Here is a 21,405-nt window from a genome sequence, read left to right as displayed (position 1 = left end):
GCAGACCAAAAATAACACACTACATCAGTGGCTTCAAAAACACTGGGGATTGCTAGGAAGGAAGTAAAGAAATAAAATTTGCCTAGGGGAATGGTCCATTAAGATGCGTGGAGACCATCACACATGCATCACATACTCTAGGGAACCCCAGGGCCCCATGTGCATGTGACATCAGGGAATGGGCTGGGGGAGGGGAAGAGAAATTCCCATCAGCGGGACCCAGGAAAACCACCTGAGCTCCAAAAGGAGGGTGTCCCCTGCTCTGCCACTCTCGGATCTGCCATCAAGCTGCAGAGGCAGAGTACTGGCCAGTGGTGGCCCCAAAGCATAGTCCAGTCCCAAGGGGAGAAAAATGGAAAAAAATAACCCTGGGGGCAAATAAAGCACCCAGGTGAGAACTGCGAAGCGAGGTAGGAGACGACTCTTTCCCTGGGGTGATGCCGTGGGGTCTCCCAGGCTGGCTCCTGTGGTCTGGGGGTCAGGGTGGGGCCACAGCAGGTGCCAGCTGAGCTTGATGCCTCGTCCCCTGTGATCTCACTCTGGGGCCCCTGGCCGTACTTACGATTTCAATCGCCTCTGAGGAGGTGCCCAGGGCCATGGCCTCCAGTTCTGGCTGGGAGGACTTCTCTGGCACCTGTAAGTGTGGCTCTTGGCTGGAGGCTAGCCCTCGTGAGACAGGACGCTGGATTTTTGCTGCAGCATTAACGAGGGCTTCTGTCTCTTCAAAACTTGATCTGTGGAAGCAAAGGGCATCTTTAGAGTCTTCTCCTTGGAAATCCCACTCAAATCAGCCAGGATTCCCTGAACCAGGCAACATCCCAAGCCATCTTGCAGCTCCAGAGCTGTGTCTCCAGTAGTACCTGGGACAGAGCCAGATGCCACTGGGGACACAAGCTCTAGGATCAAGCAGATGGCCTGCTGCTTGGCTATGTACTCTGGGGGAGGTGAAGACACCACATCCCGGCTTCCTTTCCTATAAGCAGAGACAAGTACCTATGGGCGGGTGAGATGAGGTACCGTGTGGACCTCCCATGTGGTGCGACCTCTGCTGTATACCATCACCATCTCACCTCCCGGGCAGATTCTGGTCCGTAAGTTTGAGAAGTCAAAGAAGAGCAGGCAGACGAATGTGGGACGGTCAGAATCTTAAAGCACTCCCACTCCTCCCCCATCAAACATGACGCTGTTCAGGACACGAGCCACATCCATGTCAATAACATACGTGTATCCAGCACGTTGCGTGGGCCAGACAGCCTGGCAAGAGCTTTCCACACAGCACTGATGGGAAGCCAGGGACCCTGTGCCCCTCGCACAGCTGAGGGAGGTGCTGGGGCCTCTCAAATCTTCCTAAATCCCTGCATGGTCAGTCACACTCAAGGAAACTGAGGCACACGTGGGACGCGTGAGTCACATCAGGTCACACTGCCCTTACGGGGTGGAAGTGGGACTCGGGTTCTGAGTGCCTTCCACCATCGGATAAGTGACAAAGTTGCGTGTGGATTGTGGGGACGGTGAGGGTTCATGCTGTCAGCGGTTGAAGGATTTCACCTTAGTTCAAAAGGCCCCAGTAACAAGACCCATGCATCTGTCTGTGCGAACAGAGCCTGGAACGTGGGCTGCCTGTGACATCAGGGCCACAGCATGAGGGTGCTCGGGGCTTCAGGCCTGTTGGTAACTGTCACAGTGGAAGTCGTACCCTGAACAAGGCGTCGGGGACTCGGACATCCGGGTCGGAGACTTAACAGGGCTCTCCTGAGACGTGTCGAACATAAGGTACAAGGATTGCTTCTTCGGGGTGTCATCGTCCTGCTGCAGGGATCAAAGTCACACATTAGCTTGGGAAGATGAAAAACCAGAGCGCTCCTCAAGGCAGAGCAAATAACTCAGGGGAGCTCTGACTCACTGGGCCAGGAAGGGAAGGGGAGGAAGAGGGGGGTGCGGGACCCGCGCAAGTGGGAATGCGTGCGAAGGGAGGAAGATCTGGATGGTCCTGCTGGGCCACACTGTGTTCAACTCATTTATTGGCCACCCTCATGCTGGCCCCTGAGGATAAACAGAGGGGTAAGGCAAGATCACAGCTGAATGCAGGATACCAGCACGATGACCCAGTGTGATGAGCCCTGCCACTAAGGCACCAGAAAGAGACAGAGCAATGGGTTCAATCTGAAAAGAGGGGGCTCCTCTTGGGGGCAGGGGTGGACAGGGCATGAACAGAGAGCGTGGTGCAGGCTGAGAGTCCAGGCACATTCAGGGCCTGTGGAGAGGCTCGGCTGGACTCTTCATGGGGGCGTACAGTGTGGAGCTAAGGGGGAGGAAATGAGAGGCTGGGGGCCATTATCAGACCCTCCAGGTCTTGAATGCCATGTCCAGGAATGGGGACTTGCATCTTTTTGGGATGGGGAGACCCTACATCCTCCCTGCTGGGGTCCCCAAAGAAGCACAAACAATGGCCAGTGTGCATGCGCCATCATATCACAGAAACCTCTGGTGGCTCTGATTGCTGGCAGAGCACACGTCTCGTGAACTTCATCCTCGAAGCCTGCCAATGCCCGAGTCAGCAGGCAGTGCACAAGAAGGGACGCTGTGGTTTAGTCCCATTAAATCAATGACATCAAAACACGGGACTGTTCCACTTCAGTGGCCAAGTGTCCTATTATGCATGTGGTGTCAACTATCAGGGACACAGCTGTGGTCTCAGGGGGAAGCGGCCACTCTCTGAGCAATGCATCAAGAGATCACAAGCCCATGATGCGCGATCCTCAGGGAGCCGTGACTTCCCTCTGTGTCCTGACGTTTCCTGCCTGACCTTCTGGTCCCCTGCAGTTTAGAAGCAGTAACCCCAGCATCTGTGAAGGACTCATGGGAAGAACAGATAAGAGCAACATGTCCAGGGCCATTCAGGGCTGTAGCGAGCCCTCCCGCACACGCTGGGGCTGAGGACGTGGCTGGCCAACGGCACGGAAAGAGGCCACGGGCAGAACCAACACTTAAGCCGGGGAAGACAGCGGCCCACCACAACCAGTTAAAGTGAAAAGGGGGTGGGGGACCTACAGCCTCTTAAAATAAAAAGAGGGGCTACTTACCATTGTCTGTCAATATCCATGGGGATTTGTTCAAGAGCCCCTTGGATACCCAAGTCCTTTATATAAAACGGCATGGTATTTGCATATAGCCACCACATATTCCCATGTATTTTAAATCAGCCCTAGATTACTTATAATACTTAGTATGATGTGAATATTATGTGAAAGAAATTATTATACTGTATTATTTAAGGACTAATGACAAGAAAATGAGTCTATATTTGTTCGAAACAGTTGCATTTGGGTTTTGTTTTTTTTTAAATATATGGTGTTGGGGGTGAACCAAGGGCCTCATGAGTGCCAGGCAAGTGCTCTACCACTGAGCTACAACCCCAGCCTACGTTTTTCAAGAGCATTTTTGATCCATGGATAGGGAGGGCCAACTGTAATTTGTAGAAAACCGCTGAGGGCACTTTTAAAACAACCACCTCTACACCTCACTCACTTTGAAAGAAATTCTGACTAGCTCTTTCTTGGTCTAGGAAAGTAATTCTGCAGGCAACCTAATTAGTTTCTTCTGAAAAATGCCCAGTGATGTGAACCAAGTATAAATCTCAAACTCCCAGCCCCCCTTCACCAGCAGCGTGCCCCCAGAATGCTGGGACACAGGGGGCCCCACTTGAGCTCTGAGCTCCAGAGACACCCTTCCCAGGAGAGGTCTTGGCCTGCATGTCCCGAACAAAGGGCAGTGAGGAAGAACTTACGGGTAAGGAGGAGCCAAGTTTTTCCATATATTCGATTTCATAGGAGTTTCTGTAACCCAACTCTGCAAAAGAAACACAAAGTGGATCAGTGCTTCAGACATGACTGGAAAGAACTAGGCCGGCCAGGGTGGGACATGGAACAAGGCCCTGCTTTTGGCAATGCCCAATGACCAGAGACTACTGATACAGCCAACAGAGAGGTGCAGCTCAGCTGCTGGCAGAATGGTGAACTTCTTGCTGGCAGGGACTTTCTCCATTAGAGAATCTGAGGGAACCCCCAAGGAACTGAAATGGTGTGACCAGGCACAGGTTTTTGGCTTTGGGCAGATCTGAACATTGTGCCCTAAGTTTTTAGATGAGAGAGCATGTGCATTTGGGGTGATGGTTTTCTCTGTAACTCTCACATGCAGCACAGGTAACGACATGTCCTAACGACATCTTGGAACTAAACCTGTACCTGTCCTCTGTGGACCCAACCCCAGATCCACTCTAGAGCAAGGGAAGGACAGATATCATTGTTCCTCCAGTGTTGCTTACAAGGGAAATTTCCCAAGTCACTTGAGTGTTTCCCAAGTTCTAAAGCGTCTACAGGGCAGGTCCAAACCAGATTTTCAAATACAAAGACTACTGAAGCCCAATTAGGCGGAGAAGTGACTTATTCCAACTGGTGGCTTTGAGCTGCAAATAAAATTGCAGACAATTACTGGAGACTAGAAACCCCACAGCCTGCCTAAGGCACCTAGGAGGGTCCTCGTGGAAACTCAGTCCTGCTGCTTAACGAAACGCCCTGCCCAGCACTACTGTGTGCCCTGCACTGCCTGGGGCACGGCAGGTATGACAGTAGATGACCTAAAAGGGACCCTGTTCTTGCAGAAACCACAACCTGGAGCTACCAGGTGCCTCTTTACTTGAAAAGAAAACCACGATGTGACATGGACCTCACTATATTAAGCACCAGTGGCAATCCATAAAGCTCAAGTCCTGTTGTAGCTGGATCTAGAATGTCCCCCAAAGGCTGACAGGTTGAAGGCTTGGTTCCCACTGCAGAGGTACCAAGAGACTGGGCTTTAGGGAAATAATTGGATTAGGAGGGCTCAGACTCCAACAGGGGATTAATCCACGTGATGGGTTAATGATTTCAATGGACTATTGGGTGGTAGCTATTGGCAGGTGGGGTGTTCTTAGAGGAAGTAGGTCACTAGGGTAAACTACACCTGTACACGGCCTCTTCCTCCTCCTTTCTTTCTCTGCTTCCTGGCTGCCATGGACTTTCTTCCTCCGTAGTGCTAAGCCTTAACTCAGGCCTGGAGCAATGAGCCAAGTGACTGTGGACTCACACCTCTGACATCATGAGCCAAAAGAAACTTCTCCTCCTTTAAGTTGCCTGCACTAGGTATGTTGGCCACAGTGATTGCTGCCACAATTGATTAACACAGGTCTCTTTTTTTTTTTTTTAAGATAAAAGTAAATATATGTAGCAGTGCTGGTGTAAAGCTCCCTTAACTCTACATACGGCTAAAGGCGTCACTGAAACAGTGATTCTTCAATATGTGCTTTAAGATGGGACTATCCTTGGGGCTGGGGTCATGGCTCAGTAATACAGTGCTCACCTAGCAAGAGCAAGGCCCTGGGTTCGATCCTCAGCACCACATAAAAATAAATAAAGGTATTGTGTCCAACTAAAACTCAAAAATAAAAATAAAAAATTTTAAAAAGATAGGATTATCCTGGAGACTTTCTTAAAACCTACATCCATTTGTGGTTTTAGCTGAATGAACTCAAGAACCTCAGCTTGTGGACAGAATCTCCATCTCCTGGTGGAGATAACATCATTCTGGTGGACACACCAGCTTGTGGGCTTGAAACCAAATTTAAAGATAGGTAGTCAGTTTAGTTAGGTAAATCGGGTCTAATATCCAGTAAAATCGAGAATGAAGGCCATGTTGAGAATGGAGCCTGGAGAAGCAGAGCAGCACTTGGGGAAACTGAAGTGTTAATGTTCCCAAGGCCCAGAGCCCATTCTAAAGAAATGTTAATGAAGCAGCTCCCAGCAAACAGGGGGGTGCTAATCAGAAGCAACCCCCAAAGCCCAAAACCACCCCAGGTCCTTCCTGCCCAGATTACTCCTTCAGCCCACCTGTTTCCCACCTTTTGGGCCTTCCCACCTACATTCCAACACTGCAAGATGGGAAAGCTGAAAGAAGACCTTAGCTATAAAAAAGGGAAGACCTCGCCCTTCCACGGATTCCACCTTTTGGGTCCCCCGTCTTCCTCCGGGGAGAAGTGTTTTCTGCTATCCTTTATTAAACTTCTACTTTCCACTCTACACTTGCCTGGGCGAGTTTCTCTGGTGTAAACAAAGGTCACAATAGCAAGCCGGCCCTGCATCATGTAACGTGGTGCAAGGGACACCATGAGCCTGTGGCCTCTTAACGAGTGACCACACCAGCTCTCCTGAGGGTATCCCACCTGGACACTATGCTCACTCCCTGGTCCCCGAGTCTGGCTGCATTTTGGGTCGCCACCAAGCTCACTTACCTGCCTCCCCTCTACCTGCCAAGAGGGTTCACACTGCCAGTGTCCTCATTCATCTCTTTAGAGGCAGCGTGTGACAGTACGGGTTGATGTATTTTGTGGAAACATCTTAATGAAATTGGCTATAGAAACCTCACTCATCTGCTTTACCTCACAGGGTAGGCATGGGGGTGAGGCCCTGTCCAATTGCAGCCCCCTTTCTGCACCAGGCCACATGCAGGTGACAGGCCAGGAGGGGTTACCCCAATGGCCCCAAGGGTGCATCCTCTCAGCAGCTCCAGGGTAAGCCCAGTCGCTGAAGCATGGGGCTGCCTCGCGCTGCAGAGGCCCAAAGTGTTCTGAAGGGCCTCTCCTGTCCGAGGGCTGCTTCTGGTAATCACTGTATACTGGGACGCAGCACACAGACAGGACTTGACTGCTCTTTTTTTCTGACTCCAATTGCTAGAGCTTTGCTAGAAGACTGGGAAGAGCCCTGGGCAGTAGACAGAAGGAGCTTTGCTCCCAGGACGGAGGAAGTCAGTTCACCTAATTGCTCCGTGCCTATCGACTTGACCCTCAAATGGAGCTCAAAATGCCACGTTGTTCTGGCTAAGATATGTGTGAGACAAAAGCCCTGCAACAGGTAACACGGGTGTAAGGGATTGTGATCTGATGTATTATTACTATTCACTGCCAGTATTCTGCAACTTTTAACACAAATGATATTGTATTCAGGGGAAAAGAAAAGAGCCCTTGGGAGAGGGAGGAGGCAGCTGCTCCCAATTTCCTCACCATTTCTCTTCTAAACATCAGTAGGAGAGACTGAAGGTGCCCACCATTAAAATCAGAGCCAGGCGCAGTGACGCACACCTGTAACACCCACAGCTCAGGTGGTTAAAAGGACGCCTTCCCTCTACTGGATGTGGGAAGGAGGGGCTGATGCAGCTGTGTCAAGGGGACAAGGAAACTGGGTGACCACCAAAGGGCCACCTGGACTTGTGAATGTACCCTACTGTCCTAGACTAAAAGCAGGTGAGCTTGTTCTCCCTGGGGACCACATGGATTAGGTGTGCTCCCATGGCAGCAAGCTTGAAAAGACTGTGCAAGCAAGGCAGTCATTGAGGGCGAACATTTGTAACTGTCAATCCAAGTCATTAATCAGCAGGAGATTATCAGAGTCGCCATAGTGAGGTGATGTTTTGCAGCTCCCTCGTGGCACTGCAAGCTCCTGGGCATTGTTCTAAACTAGTATCCACCTGAAGCTTTTCACCACTGCTCTTGTCACCCGGTGGAAAGCACCTGGTGTGGACACCCGGTGGGAGTCCACACCCTCCTTCTGCAGGGAAGGCAGGAAGACCCTGTTCTCCCTGCATCAGCCCCGAGACACCAGACAAGTGCCTTAACAGTGCGGAGTCTCTATTTCCTCGTTCTTAAAGTGGGGGACTGTAGAAATTCCCCATGGAGCGGGGAGGAGGAAATGAAATCGCACATGCAAAAGACACAGCACAGTACACGCTGAGCCAGTGATGGTCTCCCCTATGGAACTGGTACAGAATTACACTAAGACCAAAGTCTTAGGATTTGAATATTTGTTCAAATAGTAATTATTACTTCTAACCCAACATTTCATTTTCTGGTGGTTGGCGCCTTCTGTTAAAGAAAGTCTCAGATCACAGCTGCAGCCCTGCATTGCTCTACTCTGAAACACATCTGCAGTGCCAGGTATGAGTCTGGCACTGCTGAACTTGACCTTATTAAAGTACCAGGAGGCCTGATCTTGTAAGAGGGCTCTGCATCCACTTTCCACAGCCAGATGCAGAGGGAGCCACGGTGTATTACAGGGGAGGACGCAGGACCAGCACCTCCTGAAACTGCCCCTTCAAGTCCTCACGTTGGCAATGGTCTTTCTCACCCATCAGCTAAAATCACAGGCGTGACCTGCCAAGTCCTTATAATTGTTTTCTTTCTTTTTTTTTTTTTTTTAAAGAGAGAGAGAGAGAATTTTTTAATATTTATTTTTTAGTTTTCGGCAGACACAACATCTTTGTTTGAATGTGGCGCTGAGGATCGAACCCAGGCCGCACGCATGCCAGCATGCCAGGCAAGCGCGCTACCGCTTGAGCCACATCCCCAGCCCTTATAATTGTTTTCTAAGGAGACATGTTGGGCAGAGTTTTGTTTTGAATTTATATATTTACCTACTTGCTGAATTTTTGCAAAGAATCGTCAAGTCACTGAGCTAGTGAGTTGTGTGTTCACCATGTTAGATGAACAAGCAGATGTTACCACTGAATGAGGCACCTCTTAACTTTAGAAGCATTATTAGGATTTTTACATTTTTCTAAGAAAAAAAAGTGCATGTATTTGGTTTCTGATGGTAAAACCGAACATACCAGAGATCATAGGCTGTTTATTCTTATCCACAATGCCAAGCCCAGGGTGGTTTCTAAATGTGGTTTTTTTCCTCCCCAGAATTTAGAAGTTTCTTGTCCAGCTTAAGAGCCATGAGCCAGCAGGAAACCACAGGTGCTCTCACAAAGGCAAGTCCAATGCTCATGCCCAAATGTCCCTGCAGGTCCTAGGACACAAACCTCGCCCCTGGGGTCCCTTACACTCATGCTGGCGATGCCCATTGCAAAGATCAAATCAACAGCTAACACCAGGCTGTCCACCTGCCGAGCCCTGTATTTCCTTTATCTCTAACCCACCTTTGGCCCCTTTAGTTCAGGGTGCTATGGGGACACAGAGCGGCCCCAGACAGAGTTCCTGCCTTCAGGAAACACAGACAAGTGCAGAAGAGAGAACCCACATGCATCTTCCCTTTGGGTAAGTGCCCCAGAGGCCAAGCATTAAAGGCAAGTGGGGCAGGGAGGGGACATCAGGGGAAAGGCTGAGACACGCAAGGGTGGGAAGCAGGGAAAGGGGTGGCAGCCACAGCAGGTGCCACTGAGTGAGGGCGTCCCAGGGAGGTGATCGCATTCAGGAGGCTCGTGGCTCAGGTGTGGATGCAGAGCACTACCAAGCTACAAGGAGGATGAGGCCAGGCCCCAGGGCCTGTGGTGTCAGGTCTGAACAGAAGGTCACTTAGAAGCTTCCTGCACCCCAAGCCAAGGGCCAATACAACGGCTAACCAAAAGGCTCCACTTGGCAGAAAATAAGGCCAGAAAGTCCAAATACATATAATTTGGATCATCTTTCCACTGTCAAACAGAGCAAGGCAGCTCTGTGGGGTGAGAGGATGAGCACCCTCAATTCCATTACAAACTAGATCTCAGCACAAAAACATTCTGGTAGTACCTGGAGACCTCACGGGCACCAAGCAACCCACAGAGAGCGGTCAGACCACAGAGAAGCCTCCAGAGAAGCCTCCCGAGTTATAGTGAGAACCCTCTGCTCCTCCGTCACTGCGCCACCCAGATGGGCAAGGAGGAGGCTGTTTAATGGAGCGCCCGGTTCCTTCACAGCAGCAAAGAAATGGAGTCGGGCTTTCCTGTGTGATCCTCCTTGTGGTAACGCACTGGGCTGAAAAGTTACCAGAAATCAGGATCTCGGAAAATAAAACCCCCAAACCATCATAAAAGCCAGAACCGAAACGCTGACTATGACCAGGCTTGCCAGCCTCACAGAGGAGGTGACAGGAGGAAAGGGATGTGAGGTCTGGGGACACTGAGGACATGGGCCAGGGAAAGTGGACTCCTCCTTCCTGAGAAGGGCTCTCTCTGGTTCTCCTAAGAAAGAAAGTGCGGAAGTCAACCTGTGCGGTCTGCACCCCGCCTGCCTGGGCTTACTTAAGATATGTGAGTTTTCAAGTCAAAGAATGAGACAAACTGCACACACAGGATGATACTGAGATAAGCCCAATGCCTGGGGACACTTCACAGGAGCCAAGCACTCATGAGCAAGGCTGGGGTGAACCTGTGGCTTGGGGCTTGATTAAAAAGTGTGGCCACACAGCCTGACCATCCTGTAGGTATGAACAATAATGGCACCAAGAGACCCCAAAGTGGGTTGACCAACACTGAAGGTTTGCTGTGACGAATGCTTTTCAAAGTCACAGAAGGGACATAAGCCACAAAGCCAAGAATGAGCAAGCTCGGGAGGCTCTCAGGACTTGGATTAGGAGGCAGCAGGCTGGTTCTCAGTAGGCACTGTGGGATCAGGGGACAGCTGGTATCAAGTTTTAAAACACAGCCTTAGCTTCGAGTGCATAGGAGCCTGCAGGCGGTCACAACGGGAGTAGTAACGGTTACCTGGTTGGGAAGTGACTCTCCTGGCCCTTTGCTCCCTAGAGGCAGTGTTCTCCAAGGCAGGGTGGGGGTCTGGCCGGCCACTGAGTTGCTTACCCTCTGTGGGCGAATTGAATTTGGTCTCGTTTACAAAGGTAGACAGGTCCGAGGGTTGTGGGAAGTCCTGTTTGTCAGCCTCCAAGTCCACCGTCATGCATGTCCACTTCTGATTGGTGACCGCCAGCTTCTCCTCATCTGTTGCGTGGACCACTGCGGAGATCACTGGTGGTGTCTCTGGTGTCGCAGCTGGAGTCGGGTCCTGCAAGGAAAAGCGAGGCCGTCTCTTCTCTCATTCATTGTCTTGGTCTATAACTGTGCCTGCCCTCGAGTATGGGGCCCCGTTACCCAGAACAGGTCCCGGTCAAGTCCCTCCCCCTGCTCCCCCACTGTCTGCTCAGACTCTGCTCCAAATGACCCCTCAGGGAAACGCATTCTTTCTTCTCTAAATCTCCCTCCCTGATGTTTACTTCAAGGAGTGATCGTGGATTTAAAAGCACACACACACACACACACACACACACACACACACAGGACGCCGTGTCCTGGTTATCTGAGCCACTCTGCGGGTTTTATTCCTACACTGATGTGTTAGCTCCTAGGGGGCTTCAGGCTGCACAGCAACATCGTCAGTATCTCCCAACAATCCTCAATCCTGGGAGGACAGAAAGGGGTCTTACTGCCATTCTGCAAAAGTGGGTGAGCCGAGCGGTGAGGGAATCCAGAAGTGAGAGCTAAGCTGTTGCAACAGGACCCCAGGCCCAAGCCAGGTTTCTGGTGCCACTGGGATGTGGAAGGTCAGGAGGTTTGCTTTTTGGGGACTGGGAGTGGCGAGGCAACCCTGCTTGAGGATGACCTCCCTTGGTCTCTGGTAGGGGAATACTAAGGAAGAAGGGGCTGAGGAAGGAGCCTGCCCCCACATCTGTAGGGCTCCTTCCCCCGCTGCCTTGGGGGGCTTAGCTCAGTGCTCCCGACAGACAGCTCAGTGTCTCGTTTTCTTACTCTGCATTCCTTGACCTCAAAGACCTTCCCGGCTTGAGAGGTGCATTAGTTCTCAGCAGGTTAACTGGGCAGAAGGGACCAAAAGGGTTCCGCCTATAGAATCCAACTATCGCTTTCCCTGAACTTCTTCCTAGTCTTGGGACACGCTCTGATCTTTGCCAAAATGACAGGATCAAAACCAACACCAAGGGACGGACCCTCCATGTAGGAGGCAGGAGGGTCTTGGAAACCCACAAAGAACAGAAAGGAAAGCTCTGTTGATCAGGGCCATAAAAACACAGCTGTGTGAACCCCCACCTCAGCCCACAGTGAGCAATCAAGTCATGAGGATCAAAGGAGCATCGTACCTGAGAGGGTGGATCAGAGAGAGGACATCGTTTTGGCGACTTTTTCACCCTAAACGTGTCACTGGAAACAGAATGGACAATGTCAACAAACAGAGCTACAGAGCGTCCCAAGCAACTCCGAGCAGGCCGAAGCCACCCTCCCTTGGCCCACTCCAGCACAGCCCATGACATCCATGCTGATAATTCAGTGACTTCTTAACAGATATTATTTTTACCCCCAAGGGAAAGATCCATCAAGCTGCAATTCTTTAAAGAGATGCCATTTTGGAGTATCTGACCCAGAAAATGAAGCTAAATTTAACTAAATGTTCCTATTTTACAAAGCAAATTTTGGGTGAGCAGATTAATTCATCTGGATTCTTCCAGGAATGTCTGAGCCAACTAAGGTTGGAGGAGGGGCCTTAGGCCGGGGACACTAATGAGCGGGATCCAGTTTTCACATGGGCAAGGCCACACAGCAATGAATGAACGGCCACAGGGGCCCACGCAGGGACACAAAGCCCTGGGTCCTCAGGAAGAACGTGCAGCATCCTTCCCATGCACGGGGATTTTAAGCTGAAAGGATTCCTGTGCTCCGGGGCAAAGGCAGGGCCAGGGGTCAGATGATTTTTAATGTTTTCTTCTAACCGTGGTTGACAGACATGGTTCATGACTCTTTTCCCATTCCTTCCCCTTTCTATGGGGGGGATAGGCTCAGACTCTGGAAGGGTCAAGGAGGCAGACCCCCAGGAGGATGGGAACACTTTTAGCACAAAAAGTACTATCAGGTCCAAAAGATAGTCAGGGGTCATTTCATGGTCAGAGTGGAGGCCCTCTCCACCCTGCAGACTGGTCCCCGCCTCCTCGTCTCCAGACCATTCCAGCAAAGCAAGGGTTTTGGTGCGGGAAGGGGTGCCTCTCACCTTAGATTCCATAACCTTCCCCTGCCTTCTGTGTTAACAGGTGGACAGGAAAATCTGTCACCCAATTTCCTTTCTCATGTTCTCACAAATAAAATGCTCCCACAATGGCATTTAATAATGAAGGGAAAATACTACCAATGGTTACTTACAGATTTATGGCATTTGCCGTAAAAGCAGTATAATCACCGCTCAAAGCATGTATTTATTCATGCATATATAACTGCATCCTGAAATTGCTATAGCGCTCAGAAATGTTAAAAAGAGCCGAAGAGACTCCCACTCTACTCTGGGGCTGCCAGATCTCGGGTCCAGCCAGCTTCGCTTGTAAGGTCAGGGTGAAGCCATTGGCTTTGGAGCCCTGGACACTGCTCACAGGATCCCCCTGGTGGGGGTGGGGCGGGGAGCAGCAGAGGCACACAGGTGGTCAGTTGCACTGATGCTTGACTCACGGATGGCAGATGAAGCGTGCTGATACCTGGCTGGGGAACTAAGTGACCCAGGGCATGGCTCAGGGCAGCCTGGTGATGGCTTTCAGCTGTGGGGTTCACTCTGGACTGGCCTCACCTTTCAGGGGGCTCCTGGAGATCTGAATTTGGAATGATCCAAACAGTTATGCTTCGCATATTGGCGAGGACAGTCTCTGCCTAAGCTTTGAGTGAACAGTGAGCATAAAGCCGCAGTGCTATCGAAAGCCATCGCCTGCCAGCCCAATTTAAATCAAAGAATGAAATGAGGAGTTAAAAAAAAAAAAAAGTATGGGTTTCAGATGAAGGCATCCAGTATGCAGGGAGAGAGAAAATTCCATTCCCAACAAGCAGGCATATGTTGGATAATCACATTTCACAGCCAAGCAGTCTCTCTATGCTAATCACTATGATACAGAAAAACCTCTGCTGCCGGGGAGCCCTGTGCCCTGTCATTCCAGGGGCCCACCCCAGAAACACATCCGCAGCAGCATGGAGAGGAACTCAAGAGGGGTCGCAAGCAGAAACAAAGGAGGGACAAGCACAGGGGGCGAAAGAGGCGGATTGCGTTAAATTACTTACAACAGAGAACACACAGACATCACATCTTCAACCATCCTAAGACCAGAAGACAAAGAAGAGAGAGACAGACAGAGCAACTGACAAAAGGATAGATCTGCAGACAACCGTTCCTGGCGGGCTAGGATGCCACCGTCACCCTCTGCAGATTCTGCCAGCTTTTTGCGAAGGGGCCCCGGGGAACCGCTACCTCCCTAGGTTCGGATCATGCACAGGGCCCTGTCCTGAGACCTTTGTCACGCTGGGGTAGGAGCTTCCAAGCCAACACCCCATCCACCAGGGAGGGGTGAGACCACAAGATGTGGGCTCGGCTTCCAGGCCTATTAGCTTCAATGCTCAAAGGACAAAGTGGTTGGGGATGGAATGTAACCAGGCTGTCAGAGAATGTGGCTACAAGTTCACTCCTATTCTAAAGACCATGCTTTGGAGTAAGCTTTTCAGATTCCTATTCCAGCATGGGTCCTGTGGCCCATCTAGGAAGAGGCTGATGGAAGAGACGACCTAAGAAAAATCCACAGCTTTGGCCAGAATGACCTCCCAGCCTCCACCAGGCAGTGGGGTGGTACAAGGCCAAAGCCAGCTACGCAGAACCTCTTCTCAGGAAGCCCCAGTGGTCAGATGCTCAATGCATGAGGGAGCCCAGAACAGAGGTAAGTGAGTCACCCTGTCTAGCTCATCCCAAGCAGACCTGAAGAGACTGCTACCTGTTCTTTTGCGCTGCCCCTGGGAGACTGGTCTCTGGAGTCTCGATAAATTATAGACGATGCCTCCCAGCACAACAGCAGAGGCTCAGCAGCCAACCATACTGCATGTGGCCCAGAGCCCTAGAATGGCCTGTAGCCAGCCAAGCCGGAGCCGGGGCTTGGAATGAACGCTGGAGCGCAGCCACACGGGACTCCAGGGCCATGTACTCGGCCACGTTGGACAAGACTCCATTATTAGCGGCTCCCTGGAGGTGGCAGGGTCTCCCTGCCCTTTGCAGGTTTCTCTGATCTCTTTTGGACTTACAGCCTGGCTGGTCAGGTGTAGGGAGCGGCCCAGGGTACGCTCCCCCCCACCTCCTGGAGCCCACCACCGTGTTGGGTTCTGGGCTGGCCTCGTGCCAGGAAGAAACAGATACTCTACATCTGAACAGTGTTTTACAGGGTACAGCTCCTGGCTCTCGCTCAGAAGGCAATACCCACGCTCAACAGGCAAAAGGTCCCGGTCACCAACAAGGAGCTGGTCAGGTCTCTTGCGACTGCTCCCCTTCTGAAGGGCCTCCCACACTCCCCTAGAGTTGAAGGTCAGGTCTTCTGCTAGAGGCCGCTTGAGACCACTGACTTATTCACATGAAAGATCCAGGCCTCCTGACCCCACCGGGCTCTGGAGGGAAAATGCCCCACGGTGGCCTCAGAGAGGAACGGGAACACATATCCTGCCTGCCTGGGAAAACGGTGGCAAGCAGGGCGAGGTCAGGGCAGCTGAGGGTTACCCAGGACTGAGGGTCACGGCACTACCCCTCCCTGCCTCCGATCCTCACCACCTTCACCCCTGAACTTACGTCTTTAGGGGCGTCTTCTTCTTCTTGGCGGGCTTGTTCAGCCCGTCCCCATCCATTCCATTGGCTTCGATGGCACTGGCTGGGATCTCAAAGGAGGCTGGGGATTTAGAAGGTGAGCTGGGGGTCTTAGAGGATGTCTTAAAGGGATCAATGGACTCATCACAGGCGTCTGGGTCAAAGTTATATGACTGTTGGGGCAGTTTGGGAGACTCCTGCATTTTTGAGGTGGAAGAAAAGGGGTTAAAATTGGGGTCATCCCACTTGTCAATATCAAAGGTGTAGGTACCTTTAGCCACAGGGATGTCATTGGGCTCAGCGGGGGACCTGGGAGGTGAGGCAGGAGTGTTGTCGAGTTTCTCGGGTGTCTTTTTCATCTTTGGCCTCCTTAGGGGCATTTTGGCAACTGGCTTTTTGCCTATCTTTTTGGTAGGAGGGGGGTTTTCCTGCTGGTTGTCCCAACCACCCTTGTCCTCAGAATAGTCAAACTCCAGCCTCACTGAGAGCCCTCTGGCCGGGGAGTCCTCTTGCCCCCCACTATCCGACGGGGTCTCCTCCGCGGCCTCGGGGGCCGTGGTAAGAGGCAACGTTTTCCTCCCAACAGGAGGTGAGTTCTGCACCCTGCCACCTCCAGAAGCCAAGGGGCTGGCGCCCTCGGCACACTCTGGGTCCAGAGGACAGGCGACTTTGGGCGCAGCAGCAGGCTCCGGGGGCGTCTCTTCCGACGAGGCGGACCCTGAGCCCTCTGCCGCGGCCGGCTCCGTCTTCGTCTCCGATGCCAGATACTCCTCGTTGGAGACCGGACTCTCCTCTGCTGGCTCCTGCTGGGTCTCCTTCACTGGGGGGGTTTCTGTGGGCTTCTTGGTGCTCTGCTTCTTTTTCAGGGACGGTGGCCTGGGTTTTTTAGTTCGCTTGAGGGTACTGGAAGCACTGCACGAGCCTGTGCTGCCTGCTTCCGGGGCGAGGGCCGCGGCCTCGGGGCTGCCTGAGCAGGAAGCACCATCAAAGTCACCGGCCTGCAGGCTCAGGGAGCGGGACAGCGTGGACTTGGCGGGGGGCACGGACTCGGTGGACTTCCTCCGCGCGCTGGCCTTGCACTCTTGGCTCTTACAGTCCAAGGGCCGAGGCTCCAAGCTCTGGAGGTTATCCACCAGCTCGATGCTGTCAAAGTCCAAGTTGTAAGTCCCACTGCTGGCTATCGGCTTGTCTTCATCGAAGACGGCAGAGGAGGAGTGTGGAGGGCGGAAGGGGCTGCCTTCCACGGAGTCGCTGCGTGGGCCATCAGGGACGGTGACCGTCTCACAGCCACATCCTGGGGAAATGGAGACAGAGCTGTCACTCGAGAGCATGCCTCACCTCGTGCCAGACGGCTGCCCTTCAGACAGAGGGTGACAGACCCCATCCATGGGTGACTAGCACCAGACCCTGGGCAGGTTAACCTCAGTTCCCTCAAAATGCATTTACCAAGTGCCTGATTGGGATGGGACCAGGCACCACGCTGAGGACTCAAAAAGGAAATGGACAAAGTAGATGTGATCCTGGAAGTTGCAGCCTTCAAGAGGACGACGGTGAGGAGACAACAAAATAACAACCCAGACTGTCAGATGGTGCTGTGTGCTGGGAGAAAACCAGGGCAGGGAAAGGGATCACCATTTTAGGTAAGATCATTACGCAAAGTCCCTTTGATCAAAGACCAGACCCAAGGTCTTACACAACCAGGAGGATGTCCGAGGAAGAAGCATCCTCGGCAGAAAGGGCCTGGGGGGCAGGAGCACCCTTGGTCTGTTAGAGGAACGGGACAAGAGGCCAGTGTGGTTGGACAATGGGAGAGGAGCAGGACAGGAGAACAGGCAGCGCAGGGTAGTCAGCTTTCCACGTTAGCTAGCTCATGGGCACCCTGCTCCTGACGACTCAGAACCACGCGAGGAAGAGCCACAGCTTTTAAGTGGAGGACCCCAGGGGATGGAAACAGGACTGAGATTGTCCTTTGCCACCTGCCCCTCCAGATGTCACCTGGAACCTCTCTGAGCAATCCCTCCCGCCTGTCCTTGGCCTTGCCAACTAACTGTTCATTCTCTTCTCTTCATGGTTTCCCTCTCTCCTCGTCGACTGCTGGCCAAGGAGGCTGTAGATATACCAAATGTTGGCCACATGGTGCTCTGTGACCTCTCCGCCCTGCCGCTCCCTGGGGATCCGGCCAGCCCTGGCCTAAGCTTGGCTACTCTGGGCTCTGCTTGCACCAGGGACATTCTCATGCATTTCTGGGCTCCCAGATGTCTGAGCATCAAAGGATGCTGGCAATGGTCTTCCAGAAAATTAAAAACGTGTTACTGGACAAGAGGGCCCATGTTGTAAAGTCCTCAGTACAGGGAGCATGCAGAACAAGGGACAGGAAAAGTTGGTACAAATGTGACATGCGGTGTTGCCCAAGTGTGCTTCCCTTACAGTACCGTGTCCCTCTGAGTCCAGAGGACAGGCTGCTTTGGGCACAGGGGCAGGCTCCAGGGAGTCTCTGCCAACGAGGCGGACCCTGAGCCGTCTGTGGCCGGTCCCTATGCTGTGGGAAAACTGCCCCTAAAGTCAGGATGCTGGGCTAAATTTGACTTCAGATGAATGAATACGGGTTTAGTAAGAGGATGTCTACATCATAATCATTTATTACCTGAGATTCAAGTTTAACTGGGTACCTTGCACTTTTGTTTGCCGAATCTGGCAGCCCTACCCATCGCCCCATAAACAGGCCTGGGAAATGCCCATAGAGGTGTCTTCCACCGGTGGCTGAGCTGTCCCTGGTAGGGACCAAACCTTGCTCACGAGCAGGGCTCTCTCCTGGAGCTGCACTGAGCCCCATCAGGCAGGGGAGACGAGCACACAGGCCTCCCCAGCAGGAACTCGTCTCCTCTACCCGATTCCTCCACTGTCACACTCTGTTCTGCACTCAGTAAATGCCTCCTGGATTGAGAGCACCTTCTGGAACCATGATGAGCCGGTCCAGGCCTCAGGCCTTCTCTTCTCTCCTCACCCAGGCCCAGCTAGGAGTGCACACCCTGAATACGGAGAACCTGACCGGAGCCTGGGCTCAGCTCTTCCCACCAAATGATTTCTCCACCATCACCTGACCCCACTGCTTCCTGCTCATCTCAAAAGAACAGGTGCCACTCTTCTTTCTGAGATGAACTCCCCTCCTTGTTCCTGGGGGACTTTGTGTCCTTGAGCACCTCGTCTTCCCATCAGCAGTGACCGTGTTGTCCTGCCCTGTGGAGGACCCTGGACACTGGGTACAGAGGACAGAGGCCCAAAGAGGATGAGGAGGAGCAGGGGAGCCACATGGGCCTCAACAGGGAGAGAAGGGGCCTGTCATCTCCAAGCAAGGCCACCGTGCCAGCCCTCCTTTGCTAAACTGCTGCTCGGTCTCCGCAGCCTTCTGAAGTCAGGAGTTCTCCCTGAATCGTGCTGCAATCAGCATATATGCCGCTTAACCATCTGCTCATTTGCTTTCCCCGGAAGAAAGAGCTCCTCCTGCTTAACACAGCTTCCCACCATGGGCCCCGAGACCTCAACCTGCTTAGCATTGCTTTCCCTGGGCATGATGGGTATTTGGGGCTGTTCAGATCTCTGTCCTGGGGGCCGGGTGTTCACTGGGCACACTGTACAGCACCCCTTGCCTCGACCCAGTAGACATCGGCAGCATGTCCCACTCCAGCGGAGACCATCAGCAATGTGTTCAGACATTACCCCATGTCCCCTGGGGAGCAAAGCTGTCCCTGGTTGAGAGCTGCTCTGTTGGTGTGTGGTCCTCAAGCTGCTCCATGGCATTCATCACAGGTCTGGGAAGCCCTGCCATGCGAGAGGCCACTGCCACGTGCAGGCCTTGATCTTTCCAAAGCAGGTGTGGGTCCACTGGGTTCCCACTGGACTTTTTGAGGTCCATACACATCTGCATGAAGACCACTCATTTTACAATCCAAGGTGCCTCTCAGTGACCTGCCAGTCACGGAGAGGCAGGAAAAGCAGGTAAAGGTGAGGAAGGACTAGACCCCAGGCCAATCCATCGGCATCAACATGCCCTCTGTCCTGTAGCTGGTGCAGACCTGGGCACAGCCTGCCCTGGAAACCTATACCCGGCAACTCCACATTTCTGACTCAGTGTGAGGACAAAGTTAGTATCCAGGCTCATCACATGAAAGAGCTCACTTGGGGTTTCTCAGCTCTGTCACTCAGCTCAGGTTGCCATAGCAACTATCACAGACTAGGGGCTTAAACAACAGAAATTTGTTCCTCACAGTTCTGAAGGCTGGAGATCCAAGATCAAGGTGTCAGTGGATTTGGCCTCTCCAGAGGCCTCTCTCCTTAGCTTGAAGAAGGCGCTTCTCACTGTCCTCACACGGCCTTTCCTCTCTTCTCACAGGGCCACCAGTGCTATAGGATCGAGGCCCATCCTCTGACCCGTTAACCTCAGTGCCTCCTAAAAGGCCCATCTCCAAATACAGTCACGTTGAGGGTTGGGGCTCCAATAGGACTCCGGGCTGGGCCACGTGACCCACAAGGTAAGGGAAAAGTGGGTGCACTTGGAAACGAGGGAATCCCCAGGAAGGGCAGAGGGGCAGTAAAGTGGCCCAGACACCTGCCACCTGCAGCTGACACAACCACACCCGCCTTACCCAGGGGTCCTCAGGATGGGCTGTGCTTCAGGGCCCCCTGCAGCCTCCCTGTTCCAGAGACATGGGCACATGGGACACAGCCAAGAGGGGAGCAGCCAGCCAAGGGGTGCCTGAGTGCTTGGGGAGCCCCTGGTCTCAAAAGCCCTGCCCCCCCTTGCTGCACCCTATGGCCTGAATCTGCGCCCTCCAGAAATCCCCATACCGATTCTCCCTCCCAAGGTGACCGTATCAGGAGGTGAGGTCCTTGGGTGGTGATTACGACTGCCAGAACAGACCAAGGCAATGCCAACCTGGGGCATGCTGCTGTCCCCTCCAAGCCTCGGCTGTAAACCAGACATTCTTATGAGGACGACGTCAGGGAGCCACCTAAGTACTCGTTTCAGGGCACAGCAAGAGCCAGGAAATGACAGGCACAGCCCCCAAATCCTGCACATGCCTCAGCGATGCTGCTCCCTGTACCCTGCCAAGGCTGGGACAGGCTCTCACCTCTCTGGTTTCTGGGATGCCCGGCCCAGAAGGCCACCTGTCTCCCGGGTGAGTACCCACATGGATTGCTCCAGTGACAGCACACAGGGAACAGGGTCCTCTGTGGAGGGCACAGTGGAAACGCAAGCCATCGGGAACTCTGCCGCCAGGCCTGGCACTGGGAACCTTCCTGAGCCAAGATGACAGCAGCAGTCCACAGCTGGAGCCCCGTGGGCCACCACTTTTTGGGGAGAGAGGAAAGCTGAAGGCATTCAGGGTGCAGGGTGGCTCCAGTCACCTCCGAGACCCCAACAGGGGGCAATCTCCCAGCAAGAATGAATATACAAGCTTTGTCCCCGGTGGAGGACAATGTTCAACTGAACCCTCCTCGCTGCCCCCACCCCCTGCTACGCGCCCTGCTGACTGTCTACTTGCTGTCCCCTGACAGTCCTGTGCCCTGCCCTCTGCCTTGGTGTGGCCCAGGCTGCAGCTCGCAGCACGGGCTGTCTCACAGAGCTGCACCTGCAGCCGTCTGGGCATCAGCGACCACAGTGGCCATGCTCCCAGCACCTCCGCAGAGCCAGCAGCAGGTCAGGGGCTGAGTGCAGCTGCCCACAGCGCCACGTGGACAGCAGCCCGCTTTCTAGCGCAAGGAGTCATCCTGGGAAAGGGGTGTCACGTGCGTGAAGGAGAATTCTCTCACCTGGATGGGAGATGACACACTCAAAAGTCCAAGCCCAGGCCCAACACAGGGCAGAGGCTTAAGTGGGAAATGTTATGCCTCGTGTGATATTTCATTGTGTCCCCAGTGGCCAGATCTGAGTTCTGATCACACAGCCACTGTACAATAGCCAAGCATTC

The 21,405-nt window shown here is 52.9% G+C and overlaps 1 protein-coding gene across 28 annotated transcripts in view; it reads right to left on the bottom strand.

Annotated features, from left to right (window-relative positions):
• TACC2 (transforming acidic coiled-coil containing protein 2) overlaps nt 1-21,405 on the bottom strand; it is a 197,624-nt gene that overhangs the window by 18,514 nt on the left and 157,705 nt on the right. For 14 of the 28 annotated variants that reach the window (XM_081268755.1, XM_081268740.1, XM_081268744.1 and 11 more), the window contains 7 exons: nt 15,422-16,730; nt 13,882-13,917; nt 11,934-11,994; nt 10,552-10,846; nt 3,788-3,849; nt 1,697-1,809; nt 563-734 (listed from right to left, as the gene is read on the bottom strand). In XM_081268755.1, coding sequence (XP_081124881.1) covers nt 563-734; nt 1,697-1,809; nt 3,788-3,849; nt 10,552-10,846; nt 11,934-11,994; nt 13,882-13,917; nt 15,422-16,730 — 2,048 coding nt within the window. Of the gene's footprint in view, nt 1-562; nt 735-1,696; nt 1,810-3,787; nt 3,850-10,551; nt 10,847-11,933; nt 11,995-13,387; nt 13,422-13,881; nt 13,918-15,076; nt 15,244-15,421; nt 16,731-21,405 lie in introns of those variants that run through there. The other 14 variants (XM_081268748.1, XM_081268753.1, XM_081268757.1 and 11 more) reach the window with 9 other exon arrangements.

The sequence above is a fragment of the Spermophilus citellus genome (assembly GCF_964194105.1).
Source record: "Spermophilus citellus genome assembly, chromosome: 15".
Classification (NCBI taxonomy): domain Eukaryota; kingdom Metazoa; phylum Chordata; class Mammalia; order Rodentia; family Sciuridae; genus Spermophilus; species Spermophilus citellus.
Note: the sequence above shows the minus strand (reverse complement) of the source record. Positions and strands in the feature narration are given on the sequence as shown.